The following is a 14,555-nucleotide window of genomic DNA, read 5'->3' as shown; positions in this document are numbered from 1 at the left end:
TCACTCATAGTACCCGTGTGAAAATTAAATGATATAATCACTATAGAATGCCTGGCATACAGTAAGTTCTCAAAAATAATAGCTATTAATATTGACTGGCACAGAATTATAGAATCTGGCAACACTGAATTCACTCATCAATCTAACAAATATGTATTGATTCTACAATAAGCCAGGAGCTGGGCAGAGTGCTTAGGGATTGAAGGCTGCTGTTTTGCCCTGGGAATGTAGCATTTTTTGTGGGGGAAATAGAAGCGCGAAGTAGAGATATGAAGGTACTGTGAAAGCACCGATGACAGAAGAGCTAACTTGACTTGGGAGAGTGAGGCAAGACTTCTTAGAGATGTTATCTAAACTAGCAGGATGAGCAGTAGTTTCCCAGCAAAGAATGGGAAGAGCATATGGGGCAGAGGATTGCAAAGACATGTAGTCATGAAAGAGCTTTCACAATCAAGAGAAGTAGGAAGTTAAAGAGGGGCCGAGTAACCAAGTCAGGTCCCTTAGATGGCTAAAGTGAAGCAGTTAGACCAAGCCGATTTCTTGGGAATTAGACTAGAGGTGCCATGTTAATCCTTCAACAGTGTGGCTCTATTGGGCTCAAATAAACTTCTAGTTCTCTGAAACGTGCCACTTTTGACAAAGAGGCTTACAAAAGGATTGATCAAAGCCATTCAGCATAATACTATTTATTTGTTAGTACACACCACTTTTCTTAAAACATACCAGAATTGGGGCAGGGAGCAAACTGTTATTTTGGACCGAAGACACTATATCTAGCTCTTTGCTCCCCTATAATTTCTGTAATGGGTTGCCCTTTTCTCCAGGAGCACCCACTGACAGTCTAAAAATTGCTGTAACCAAAAAAAATTGCAGGCTTCTTAGTTACTAACAAAATAGTGCTCAATTCCAGAAGCAGAAAGGGAATATTTCTTTGGAGATAATATCTCTTCAAATCTTGTAAAGTAATGTTCAAACCATCCAAAGTATTTGATTTGAAACTAGGGAAGGTAACACAATGGCTAAAGCATCAGAAAGAATTAGACCAAGGAGAAGGAAAAGACCTAGCAGCCATAGGCCAATACCCTGGGATGGGCAGACCCTGACAAGGCAGCCACACCCAAGGACACCTCCAATGCCCATATCCCAGGAAACAGAATAGCCCTGCTGCTCCTCAAGGAGAAATTCTCCAGTACAATAAGCAGTTACTTCCAGAACAATCCCACTGATGTGAGTGGAGGAGAAGCAGAGTGTCAGTAGTTGTGCAGGTGGGAATTGATTCTCAGGCTCCATGAATGGATGAGCCTTTCAGTGGTGCAAATTCATCCCAGAATAAGCTAGTTGTATTATCTAAGACCACTGGTGCCTCTTATAAACTGTGGATTCCTTTATGCACAGCTTTAGTAGTGACTCAATTTCATGAAAAGACATTATTTTATTTATACTCAGTATTCTTCTTTGGTTATAACCTTCCAACATTTCACAGTTATTTAGAGAGTCTATGGAAAGCCTAAGTTATCACTTAATAGATTAAAAAAAAATAAAAGTTATCATTTGTTTTAGTTGACTCACCATTCCGTGGTTCAGCCACCCTGGGATAAAATTATCAAGCAACTTCGGGTAAATCATCTCTCTGTCGTAGGCATAAATGATCCAGAACACCACTACAACAAACTGGAAGGGAAAAGAAATCCTTTATTTCAAATTCACCAATTATCCACAACATACAATTTGTTAATTATCTATTGTTCAAAGAACCCAACAGTATTTGTAATCTATAATGAAAGACAAATCAGTAAACCAGCTAATGACCAGAAAGACAGTTCTAACTTCAGGCCATTAGTGGTAATGGTTGGAGGCCCTCCTCCTTCCTTGATCTCTCAATTGTGTTTTCTCAGGCAGAGGGATCTCTCTGAGGGGGAGAGAAATGATCTGTCTGTTGTCTGCAATAGCTCCCTCCCAGGGCTAATTGGGTTGGTTTGATTCCTCTCAAGAGGGTTTAAAAGTTCACTGGTGGTTTTGGATCCCATTCCCCACAGTACAGAGTTAGCACACATTCAAGAATCTGTAGTGGATGTCCCTTTTCCTTGAACTCATCATTTGGTTTAAATTAATCTTTGCATTCTCAAATTTCTAGTTCACCACTAACTGCATTAGAATCGCTGCTATAAAATGTCCCAAAGTCACATTGCGAGCAAATGTATTAATTTACTAGTATGCACCCTTAGCAGGGGCTTTAGCTGCTCTGAGAAGTAGAGCGTATGGAAGGCAAAGGAAGATTCCTAATTCTCTTGTAAGTTCATCTGGGTTCCAGAGGTGGATTTTGACCCATCAGCAACATAATCATCAAAAGAGAGTAGAGTACTCAATTTATTATCATTTTTTATTCAAACTAATGATGGGAGAATAAGTTCAGGTACAATAAAGAAAAGAATGGCCCGAGGTCTTAACCTTCAGCATTGAATTTAAAAGAAAAAGTGGATGCTTTTGTACACAGTAAATGTAGCATTTGATCCCAGAGGGAGGATCGATCAAAGTCTCTGTAGAGTTATATCTCAACCAATAAATACTAGAGAATGATAAAATGCCTCATGAATATTCAACAGAAACAATTTACATCTCATTTCTTATGTCATCCATGTCCCCACATTTTATTAATAAAAATAATAAATATTTTAATGCCAATTTTTATAAAACCCCTGGTGGTTATAGCTCAAGGCTAGTAATGAGATGGGTTCCAAATTTATATTCCAAGTATTTCAATTATTACATGGATTGATTTGCCTGAAAAAAAATCACCCTTAAAATCTAGGATATTATGAACATTTATTCTTTCATAAAACATACTGAATGATAACTGCAATATACAAATGTAGATTATACACATAATTTTAATATGAGTGGGTTCCCATTTATTTACCTGCTTTTGGGTGAACTATTTTCACTCACTGGTAAGTGTACAAGATGAAAAAAGAAAAAAAACCTGTTCTTATCATTAGGATGGTTACAAGTATAATACATAATTTTTTAATTATCCACAATTTTAGTTTATTCATCCCACTACAGACTTCAAATATAGTAGCTATCAGTGTTACCTGCCCGTAGACCTACAAGCTACAGCCTTGCTAACAAAGTGGGGTCCATGGAACAGCAGCACCTAAGAGCTTCTTAGATGTGCAGAATACCACTCTCATCCTGATGTGTTTTGATCCTGCATTTCAGTAAGAGCCTGGGGTCATTCATATGCACATAAGAGTTTGAAATGTCCTGCTTTGGAAGGCCCTACTCTAGCCACCTTGAGCCTCTTTCCTTACCATGGAGTGAAGCGATCCCAGGGCCGAGTGGCTTGTCTAGATGGAACCTGCACCCCTCCTCTTCTAGTCTACATCCTAGGAAACCATGACCTTGGAATTCCCAGAGACACAAGTATGCCTCAGGGCCTATGTGGGCCTCTGTCCTAGGTCTGACTACAGAGGTTGATTGTGAAATGTATCCCTTGACCTGAAGCATTTGTTTCTGTAGAGTGAGAACAAAAGATTTACATTGGGGTCCACACAGGCACTATGCCATTTCAATCCGAGATGGAGCCACAGTTGGAAATCCTCTTACTTTGCCATATAATGAAACCTAATCATGAAAGTGAAATCCCATCATATTCATAGGCCCCTCCCATACTCGAGAAGGAATTATACTGGCCTCTCAGCAGAAATAGAGGGGGAGTGGAATCTTGGGGTCATTTTAGGATTCTGCTTAACACATGTTCTCTCTCTCTGTTCTTTCCAAAATTGCTTTGGCTATTTTAAGTCCTTTGCATTCCCCATTAAGTTTTAGAATCTCAGCATAGTAATTTCTATAAAAATATCCTGCTAGAGTTATGATTATCACTATTGAATCAATATATTCAACTTGGGAAGAAATGATATCTTAACAATATTAAGTCTTTAGCCCATGAACATATTATATCTCCATTTATTTAGATCTTTAATTTCTCAATGTTTGTAGTCTTCCGTATATATATAGATCTTGCACATATTTTGTTAAGTCTACCACTAAGCATTTGATTTTTATGCTATTATAGATAGTATTAAATTTCTTTTATATTCTTTGTTGCCAGTATATAAGAATATAAATGATTTTTGTGTTTTGACATTTGTTCAATTCACTTAGTAGTTTGAGAATTTTATAAAGTGTTTTAGACTTTTATATGTGCATGATCTGCAAATAAAGACAGTTTTTCTCTTCCTTTATAAGTTGTATGCCTTTTATTGTTTTTTCTTTTCTTATTGCACAACCTACGACCTTCAGCAAAATGTTCATTAGATGTGATTAACAGTGAGCATGCCTGTCTCCTTCCTTATCTTAGGGAAAGTGTTAAGTCTTTCAACATTTAAATTTGATCTTAGCTGCAGGTTTTTCTTATATGCCTTTTATCAAGTTGAGGAATATCTCATCTATTGTTAATTTATGTCTGTAATGAATGAGTGCTGGTTTGTTTTCAGATAGCTTTGCTGTGTATTTTAAGGTAATCATGTAGTTTTTCTCCTTTATCCTGTTAATATGATAAATTACATTGATTGATTTTTAATGTTAAACCAACTTTTAATTCTTGGTAATTATGTATTATAATTTTTAGATATAATACTGGATTCAACTTGCTGATATTTTGTTAGGACTTGTTTTCCACCTTTATTGATCTACAGTTAGTTTTCTTTTCTCATGCTGTCTTTTTCTAATTTTGGTAACAGGATAATGCTGGCCTCAAAAGGTAATTTGGAAAGTGTTCTCTATTTTCTAAAGAACTTTATGCAAGATTGGCATCATTTCTTCCTTATCTATGTGATATGCTTTCCTAGTGGAGATATCTGGACTTGTAGGTGTTCTTGTGGGATTTAATTGTGAATTCAAGTTCTTTAATAGATACAGAGTTTCTAGGTTTTCTATTTTTTTTCTTGAGTTACACTTTGTGGAATGTGTCCATTTCATCTAAGTTTTTGAATTTATAAAGCTGTTCTTAATATTCCACTATGGAAATCAGCAAATACTACAGAGCAGGTATTTTTTCCCCCTGGATGACTGGTTGTTAATCATTTACCACAGATGAGAGCCACTTTCTGTTCACCATGAATGATCTTTCAGTGTGCCTACCACATGTAAAGCATTGTGGGCTCAATACTTAATAGCGCAATCTAGTCAATTCCATGACCCTAACATATGTTGAAGGAATTACATGAGTTATTAAAAGTGAAGTGACAAAAAGAAAGTTAGTCACCTTTCTTAGTGTAACACTAGAAGGGCAAGAGACACAGCTGAGTAATCAACCTTCAAATAATTCTTGAGATATAAACACAGTACAGATGGTTGCTTCTTAGCTTCCCTGCACTGATATCCTCTTGGAAGTATGGTCATCAGCAAACCCAAAATAAGTTTGAGCTTTACTACCAGGGCACAGATAGAAAACAAAAATAGGTGCTCTTGGACAGGCTAGCTGTGGTCGGCAAACTGCGGCTCGCAAGCCACATGTGGCTCTTTGGCCCCTTGAATGTGGCTTTTCCTAAGCCTTAGGAGTATCCTAATTAAATTAATAACTATGTACCTACCTATATAGTTTAAGTTTAAAAAATTTGGCTCTCAAAAGAAATTTCAATCGTTGTACTGTTGATATTTGACTCTGTTGACTAATGAGTTTGCTGACCATTGGTGGGGATAGTGAAACCTTCCACTGTTGTGAAGAAGCTCCTTCCCTGGCCAGGGCCAATGGCCAGCTATTCCTCAGCACACACCTGCTGCTTCTCAGCTGCCAGGACCAGAATACTGTACTTGAACTGAGAGTGAAAGGAGCACTGTCACTTTCCAGTCCTTCAAGTGTCCCAGACAAAAATACCTGTGTTATAGCAAGTCATTGAGGCCTCATTTGAACCCCTGGGACTGTTAGCAGTGAAACCTAAGGAAAACTGGATTCACCCTTTCTCACATTTTGTAAGGAGTCTCTCATATGGAGTCTAATAGAAGCTGAAGCTGATCAACATTAGCCTGCTCTCTAAGAAGAAGCTTTATTGACCAGTGAGGAACTCTGGAATTCAGTAAAACATTAGAATGCCAAGGATGCTGCAGAGAATAGTGCCACAAAGGAGGCTAAAAGGAAAAGCTACTTATCTATAGATTGGTCTGTAAAGGCCATTTAACATGATCTCAAACATCCACTGTTGAAGGAGGGAAGGAAGGAGAAAAAAGGTAGGGAGAAGTAAATGAATATATCTTTAAAGTCTATAGCTTCAACATGACATGATCCTATGGAATTACTTTCCCCTTTAAAACAAATTTACTAGTACTCAAGACTTTACCAAATACTGATTACAAGTGGGCTCTACTTTGCTTCCAAATTTCCTATTCATGTTTTCTTTCCCATCAACTCTTTCCATGATCATATTGTTGCTGAGCAGTAATATTTAGACAAGTTCTCAGTTGTGATTTCTCTTTCCAAACACACAAAGCATGAGAATAAGTTGTGTTCTGGATGCTAGCTGGCTGTTTCAGGTGGCCCCATGCAGGGTGAATGTCTTATTTTATCATGACCCCTATTTACTCACTTTCAAAATCTAGGATATCTTGACTCAGAAAGTGGTCTCCTCCTGGCTGACTTCCCTCAGCCATACCCTCAAATTCAGAATGAATAGTGAAGCCTAGGGCCTTCTAATACTTTGTAGTATCTTTTGTTCCAGAGTACAACTGATTTCTAGTGCTCATTCCTAGAAGTGTGACATGGAATTCCTCTACTTGCAATTATGAGGCTGTAAGTAACATTATACTCTTTATGCTGTGCATTCTGCTCAAATTATCTTAAAACCCATATCTCCATTTTTTTGCAGTGGTTCTCAACCTTCCTAATGCCGCGACCCTTTAATACAGTTCCTCATGTTGTGGTGACCCCCAATTTCATTGTTACCAATTGAACATAATTAAAGCATAGTGATTAATCACAAAAACAATATGTAATTATATATGTGTTTTCTGGTGGTCTTAGGCGACCCCTGTGAAAGGGTCGCGACCCACAGGTTGAGAACCACTGATTTAGAGAGTTTCTAAAGCACATGTTGATGTTATGCCTTTTTCAACTAACATCTTTTTGGTAGAATTTATCATTTACCCATATTTATATACATTTAGGTCCTTAATTATCTCTCCTGACTGAATAAGTAATGTGGGAATAAAAACCCAACTCCTATAACTGCCCATGTGATTTGGTGCTTGCCTTTCCAACCTAAGCTTCTACCATATTCATTCTTGCTCCATAAGCTCCAACTGGCAATTTGTTCTTATAACTCATTAAGCTCTTTCCTGCCTCAGGACCATTTATGCCAGGAATGCTCTCCCCCCGTTTTCACATGGCTGGATTCTCTGTTCCTTCAGGTCTAGCTTAAACATCACCTCTTCATGGAAGCCTTGCTAGTGACTTTTCTGCTTCATTATTTTCTATCATAGACCCCAATTTTTAAAAAATAGGCTCTTGTTGTTGTTGTCCAATTGTTCATTGCCTGGCTCTTTTATGAGAAAGTGAAGTCTCAGAGAATAATAATTTGTCTGTCTTCTTCATTGCTATTTCCCCACTGCTGGGCATAGAATATATTTATGATAAAAATGTGCTGGGGAAAAAATGAATAAAGGTGCAATGCTGTTTCTCATCTGTGTCAGACCCCACATCTTCCATAGGAACAAGCACTCTTTTACACCTTCAATTTTCTTCCTATTGACCTCAAATATATCTTTTATGTTCTCCCTACATTGCTGTTGTCCTGTCAGTGAGGAAGATATGCCCTTCTTTCTAAGGTTATTGTTCTAGCCCACCCCTTCTCTGATCTTCTATAAGTTAGCTCCTCCTTCACTTGTTTAAGTCTTCCATCATCTTACAATAATCCTTCTTTGGACTTCTAGACCAAGATGGAAGACTAAAGGCTCTCTTTCTAGAAATCAACCAAGAATAAGGATAATGAGAAACAGAAATGAAACCAATGGAAGTAAGAAGCACCCATAATCCAAACATCACTCTTTTAAAAAAGTCTGCCAAGTATTAGAAAATTGAACCAGGGCAGAGGAAGACTCTGATATAAGAAACAAGATACAAGGGCTCTCTGGTTGAGCAAGAAGAACAGAGAGATCATTCTGGTGGCACACTCTAAGGGACAGGAAATGACCCTTGCCGGGAACAGGTGGTCTGAGATGCATGAGAGCACTGGGGAAATGTTCTGAGCACTGCTTGGCTTCAGGTGTCATAAGTGATAGTGTTAAATGTGTCATCCCTTCAAGAAGCAGGATGTGGATAAGTTAAGGCAAGCAAGAAAGGATCTATGGTAACCAGCATGAATGCTCAGCCTTGAGCTCACCTGTCACCATACAAAAGGGTTACGATGAAAATGAGTCAAGGGAAGAGAAATGATAGAGTCCAGAAAGAAGCCATTGTCCAGGGGAGGGTAGTGGTGGAGGAAAATGACTCAGAATTCATACTCCCCTAGCTTGGTTCCTTACCCTGTTTCCCATCCTAGCCTTTCGCAAAGAACTGGCTCAAGACAAACAGACCAATTTAAGGATGAGCAATCATAAGTAAAAGGATAACATGGAATGTATTCACAGATACCACACACATATACACACAAAAGAGAGAGAAAGTGGAATATGACCACTCAAAAAGGCAACTGAACAATACAAACCAGAAAAATTATGTCAGGATAAAGATAATTTATGATCAAATAATTATCTGTTAATGAATAGAGGTCAAAGTAGAAAAACTGAGACAAAGAAGAGGAGATAAAGCAAAAGAAGAAAGTGAATGAACAGATCTTAAAAATGAATAAAATATAAAAAATAAAACTACATGAAACTGAAAGTCACCTTATAAACAATGAAAGGGAAAACTATCTTTGGTAAAGACAGCGGGGGTTTAGCTTTCTGCAGTACAGCAGACCAGATACACTGAGAAACCTGCCTGCTGAGAAACACTGGGTGCTAAATAAATCATGGCAAATATACTTTCAAATGTACTCTGAGCACACTAGAAAGGAAGGGAAATCACTAGGAGCCAAAATACACACCACACCACACACACACACACTACAAAAAAAAAAAAAGGACAGGGAAAAAATCAGAACAGTAGCAAGGCCAGAAACTGGGGTTGCTCTGGACATAAACGCCAGTACCATTATCAGAGCACTCTGTGCATTGTGGGCAAGGAGATGGATGACTAAAGCCTTGGGTCTTGCAAGTTGGTGCAGCAGGCACTGAACCTGAGGGGCCCACAGAGAGGCCATTCCTTCAGTAAAAAGATAGGCTAGAGAAAGTACCCTTCATCAAGTTAAATAAATTACTTTCTATTCCTAATTGCGAAAATTGTTTTAATAAAAAAGGTTTCATCTTATTGAATTTTATTCTACATTGAGATCATTGTTTCTCTCCTTTATCTTTGTATCATGAAAACTAAGCTGTGGTAATTTAGCAAGGTCAGAGAATACATTTTATACATATATCAAATAACTGTAGTGGATACTGAAGTGCTTCTCCCAGATCCCCTCTTCAGGACCCATATATCCATTCCTCAACCACTGGGAATATTGGTGGTTGGCCACGGTCAGCTTCATCCTTCATTGGTAATTTCCCTCAGCTTAGGGAACTGCCTTGCCTAAGGTCATGCTTCTTCTCCAAAACCAGTCCAAACCCAGTCATTGACTGATGTAAGGATACAAAGACCAAACACCTTTGCCTCAACTTAGGGCAACTCAGAAGGGTCATTCCAGCTCTAGGGTTCCCAGGATGCCTCAGTTACAACTGGCACTGTGGGTCATCTTCTCTCCTTACCCAGAACTGTCTTCCTCATTTCCTAACAGGTGTATCTCCCAAGAACCCCTCTTTCTGCATTGACTCTCCATCTTAGAGCCTGTTCAAGTGGCACCCAATTAAGATAATGGCATTCATGTAAAAACACAACAGATATTGCTAAATATGAGAACATTTGTGGTAAGTAAACTACCATAAAGAAATGTATAAAGAGTAAATATTCTTCGCAGTATCACCCTGTAAAGATAGTCATTGTCAAAAGGACAAGTGTATCATTTAAGATAGTTTTCCATTCATGTAAAATGCATTCCATACATTATTTTACAAAATTAGAGCGGTAATTTAATTTAAAAATATTTTAAGGACATACCCATTTTTTTCTTAGGTGTTTCATGGTACCCCACTATATGATTATGCGCCATAATTTACTTAAGCACTCACTAATAGATATGTACAGTCACTCCAATTATTGCAATTTCCAATAATCCTAAAATGGTATGTTATGTGAAGGGGTTTTTTTTGTATGATATGAGTGCCTCAGAGGAAAAAATTACTAGAAGTGAACCTCCTGGATCTGATGGGACCATTGCACGTTAAGCTGACTTTCACAAAGTTCCATGTCATACTGTCCCTGACCTTGACTATTGAGATAGCCACTGGCTTCAGTTTTGTTGTTTTAATTCTACATATGCCTTTTCTTGGCCTCAGAATTACCTTATTAAAACTTTTAAGAACTTCACGGTTTAAAACTTTCAATGCCACCTCTCCCCTTTGTTTGCAGAATAAAATAAAAAAGTTTTTGTACAGCAAATGAAACCATCAACAAACTGTAAAGACAACTCACTGAGTGGGAAAACATATTTTGTGATGATACATCTGATAAGGGGTTAATATTCATAATTTAGAAAGAAATTATACAACTCAACACTAAAAAAATTTTTTTTAAATGGCAAAAAAGACCTGAATAGACACTTCTCCAAAGAGGACATACAGATGGCCAATAGACACATGAAAAGGTGTTCAATATCACTAATCATCAGAGAAATTCAAATTAAAACCACAATGAGCTATCACCTGACACCTGTCAGAATGGCTATCATCAATAAATCCACAAACAGTAAGTGCTGGCAAGGATGTGGAGAAAAGGGAATATCTCATCTATTATTAATTTGTGCACTGTTGGTGGGAATGCACATTGATGCAGCCAGTGTGGAGAACAGAATGGAGTTTCCTCAAAAAATTAAAAATAGAACTGCCTTATGACCCAGCAATTCCACTTCTGGGAATATATCTGAAGAATCCAGAAACATCAATTTGAAGAAATATATGCACCCCTATTGCAGTGTTATTTACAATAGCCAAGACAAATTTGGAAGCAGCCCAAGTGCCCATCAGTAGATGAGTGGTTAAAAGAGCTGTGGTAGATTTACACAATGGAATACTACTTGGCTTTAAAAAATAAGGGAATCTTATCTTTTGAGACAGCATGGATTGTGCTAGGTGAAATATGCCAGTTAGAGAAAGACAAGTACCATATGATTTCACTTATGTGTCGAATCTAATGAACAAAATAAACAAACAAAATAGAAACATACTCATAGATACAGAGAACAGACTAACAATTGTCAGAGGGGAGGGGAGTTGGGGGGGGCTGGGTGAAAAAGGTGACGGGATTACGGAAAAAAAAACCAAGACATAGACAACAGTGTGGTAATTACCAGAGGGAAAGGAGGTGGGGGAGGTAGAAGAGGGAAAAGGGGGGATAAATAATGATGGAGGAAGATTGACTTTGGGTAGTGAACACACAATATAATATACAGATGATGGATTATAGCACTGTACACCTGAAATCTATATAATTTTATTAACCAATATCACCCCAATAAATTGGATAAAATAAAATAAGACAGCCAATCTGAAAAATAAAATAAAATATACAATGATATCATGTTAATTAAAATAAATTAAAATATACAATGATATCATGTTAATTGAAATAAATTAAAATAAAAATTAATGGGGGGTGGAAAAGTCCCCTTGTGATCTGGCCCCAAATTCTCTGTCCCTTTCCAGCTTCTTCCAGGAACCCAATCCCCAGACTCCGTGTAGTTTCCCAAACTTACCACACATTTCCAAGTATCCATTCCTTTGGGCATTTTATAACTACAGCTTGAAATTCATTACTTTTTTCCTCAATATCCAAGCTCTATCAAGTGTTACTTTTGTTGTGCAATCCTATCCCTCCAATTCCTAGTCAGAAGTAGTTACTTCTTCCCTGCCCCCCATGAGGCCTTCTGCTTATAACACTAGCCCATTTAACTCTGGCTCTTCTATGCCCTTTAACTTGCCGGCCCCTCTAAGCTGGCAGAAGGCTCCTTCTATCTCCAAGGACCCCTCGCATGCTGTTCTCTTTGACTGGAATGCCTCTCACCACACCTCCCAGCTCATCCTTAGCATAGAGATGGGATAAGAAATGTCACAACCTCTAAGACGCCTGCCCTGAGTTGCCCCTTTTCTTGGCATGTGCTGTCATAGCACATTATGCTTATTCTTTATACTACTGAACATACTTTTTATTAAATAATTGACTGTGCAAATACTAGGTTCTCTTCCCAGTAGAATGCAAACTCTATGAGAACAAGAACCAGTCTATTTCCTTGCCATTGCGTTGTCACATCTCTCTTGGTGCTTTATATTTTTACTAGGGGCCCAGTACACGAATTTGTGCACCTTGAAAGGAACTGTGGGCGGTGGGCACAGGGGCGGGTCTTGGCCTATCCTTCGTGCCCCCGGCAAGCCCCTCCCACCACAGACCCCTGGTCCCCTGTCTGCTGGCAGCCCTGCTCCTGCTGCTGGAGCAATTGGGGCTGGCACCATCAGCGGGTGTGAGTGGTGGCTCCTGCCCCGATTGCCCCACAGGAGCAGGGGGAGGTGGAGAAGCCTTCAGGGGCAATTGGGGCCAGCAGCCGCTGCTCACACCCACTGATGACACCGAGCGATCAGGACCAGAGCCGGGCGCCAACAGTGGGTGTGAGTGGCGGCTCTGGAGCTGGCAGCAGGTGCGAGCGCCGGGTGGGACCGCAGCACGCAGGAGCAAAGAATTTTCAGTAACAACAGAGCAGCGGTTCTCAACCTGTGGGTCGCGACCTCTTTGGGGGTCGAACAACCCTTTCACAAGGGTTGCCTAAGACCATCGGAAAACACAGATATAATTACATATTGTTTCTGTGATTAATCACTATGCTTTAATTATGTTCAATTTGTAACAATGAAATTGGGGGTCACCACAACATGAGGAACTGTATTAAAGGGTCGCGGCATTAGGAAGGTTGAGAACCACTGCACTAGAGGCTCGCCCTGATGGCAGCTACCAGCGCCCCGCTTTGGTCCGGCACTCCTGTTCACCTGCTCCACCATCCCGCTGCAGCCGATGCCCGCCATGTTCCTCGCACACCCCCTGGTGGTCAGCGCATGTCATAGTGACCAGTTGTTTAGTTGTTTGGTTGTTCTGCCATTCGGTCTATTTGCATATTAGGATATATATATATATATATATATATATATATATATATATATAATTTCTCAACTCTTTATTTTGAAATAATTGAAGACTCACAAGAACTTGAAAAAATACAGAGTCCCTGTGCATCCTTCATCCAGCTTGTCCCATGACAACATCTTATGCAAGCATGATAGATTTTTAAAATCAGAAAACTGACATTGGTACAATACTCTTAACTAAACTATAGCCCTATTCAGATTTCACCAGTTTTTACACGCACTCCTTTTCTGCAGGGTGTGTTGTACTATGGAATTTTACTGCATGTATACGTTTGTGTAACAACTATCATGTTCAGGATTCAGAAAGCTTCCGTCACCACAAAGAAACTCCCTAATGCTATCCCTTTGAGTCACATCCTCCCCACAACCTCATCCCTGGCAATCTGGAATCTGTTCTCCATCACTGTACTTTGTCATTTTGAGAACATCATATATTTGTTATCTTTCCCAGTGCTTTAGGAAGACTGCATTACATCTCCACTATGTATGGGTCAGAGGTTTCACAAGCAAGATCTTATTTGAAAATCACAACTACCTTGAGGCAGCTATTACTACTATCTTTCCATTTTTATAGATAAAAAATCCTTATATTTAGAGAATTTTAATAACTTTTCCAAAGTTAAAAGTGAATAACTGGCCAACCAGAATGTAAGGCCAGATAGTGGGACCCCGGAGCCATCGCTTTTAACGTCTATAACTATAATATGCATGAACATACTTCTGAAAGAACCAATAATTGAATGAATAAAAAATTAAACACCAAAGACTATTTCATTTCTGGGTCCTCTAGAAAGGCCTGCACATAGCAGGAATTCAATGAACGTGTGGTGAGTAAAATGCTTGGTTAATCATTCTAGAAAAACCAAAAGAAAAAGAAGGAAGGTCATATATGGAGAAAAATCACCAGTCTGGTACCCTGGATTGAACATGACATACAAAAGCCATAGGAACAGCATGGAACGCAGAGCAAGTTAGGGGAATCATTCTTGTCTTTGCTGTAATAAGTATATTAGTGGAATTTCAAACATCCTTGCAAGGATTATTTGGCCAGGTACATCATCCCTCTGGAAAATTCATGTCCACAGGATAGAGAAGCAGTACTGACCTAGAATATTTGCTGGTCTCAACTGATATTTGGATCTTGTCTTATACCTTGGAGCCATGTTCCCTTCCTT

General features: G+C 38.9%; 1 protein-coding gene across 10 annotated transcripts in view; it reads right to left on the bottom strand.

The window, feature by feature from the left end:
• Nucleotides 1–14,555, bottom strand: part of AIG1 (androgen induced 1) — a 192,495-nt gene that overhangs the window by 123,971 nt on the left and 53,969 nt on the right. For all 10 annotated transcript variants that reach the window (XM_036317648.1, XM_036317644.1, XM_036317645.1 and 7 more), the window contains exon 3: nucleotides 1,570–1,671. In XM_036317648.1, the coding sequence (XP_036173541.1) occupies nucleotides 1,570–1,671 (102 nt within the window). The remainder of the gene's footprint in view (nucleotides 1–1,569; nucleotides 1,672–14,555) is intronic.

The sequence above is a fragment of the Myotis myotis genome, unplaced genomic scaffold, assembly GCF_014108235.1.
Source record: "Myotis myotis isolate mMyoMyo1 unplaced genomic scaffold, mMyoMyo1.p scaffold_m19_p_7, whole genome shotgun sequence".
Lineage (NCBI taxonomy): Eukaryota > Metazoa > Chordata > Mammalia > Chiroptera > Vespertilionidae > Myotis > Myotis myotis.
Note: the sequence above shows the minus strand (reverse complement) of the source record. Positions and strands in the feature narration are given on the sequence as shown.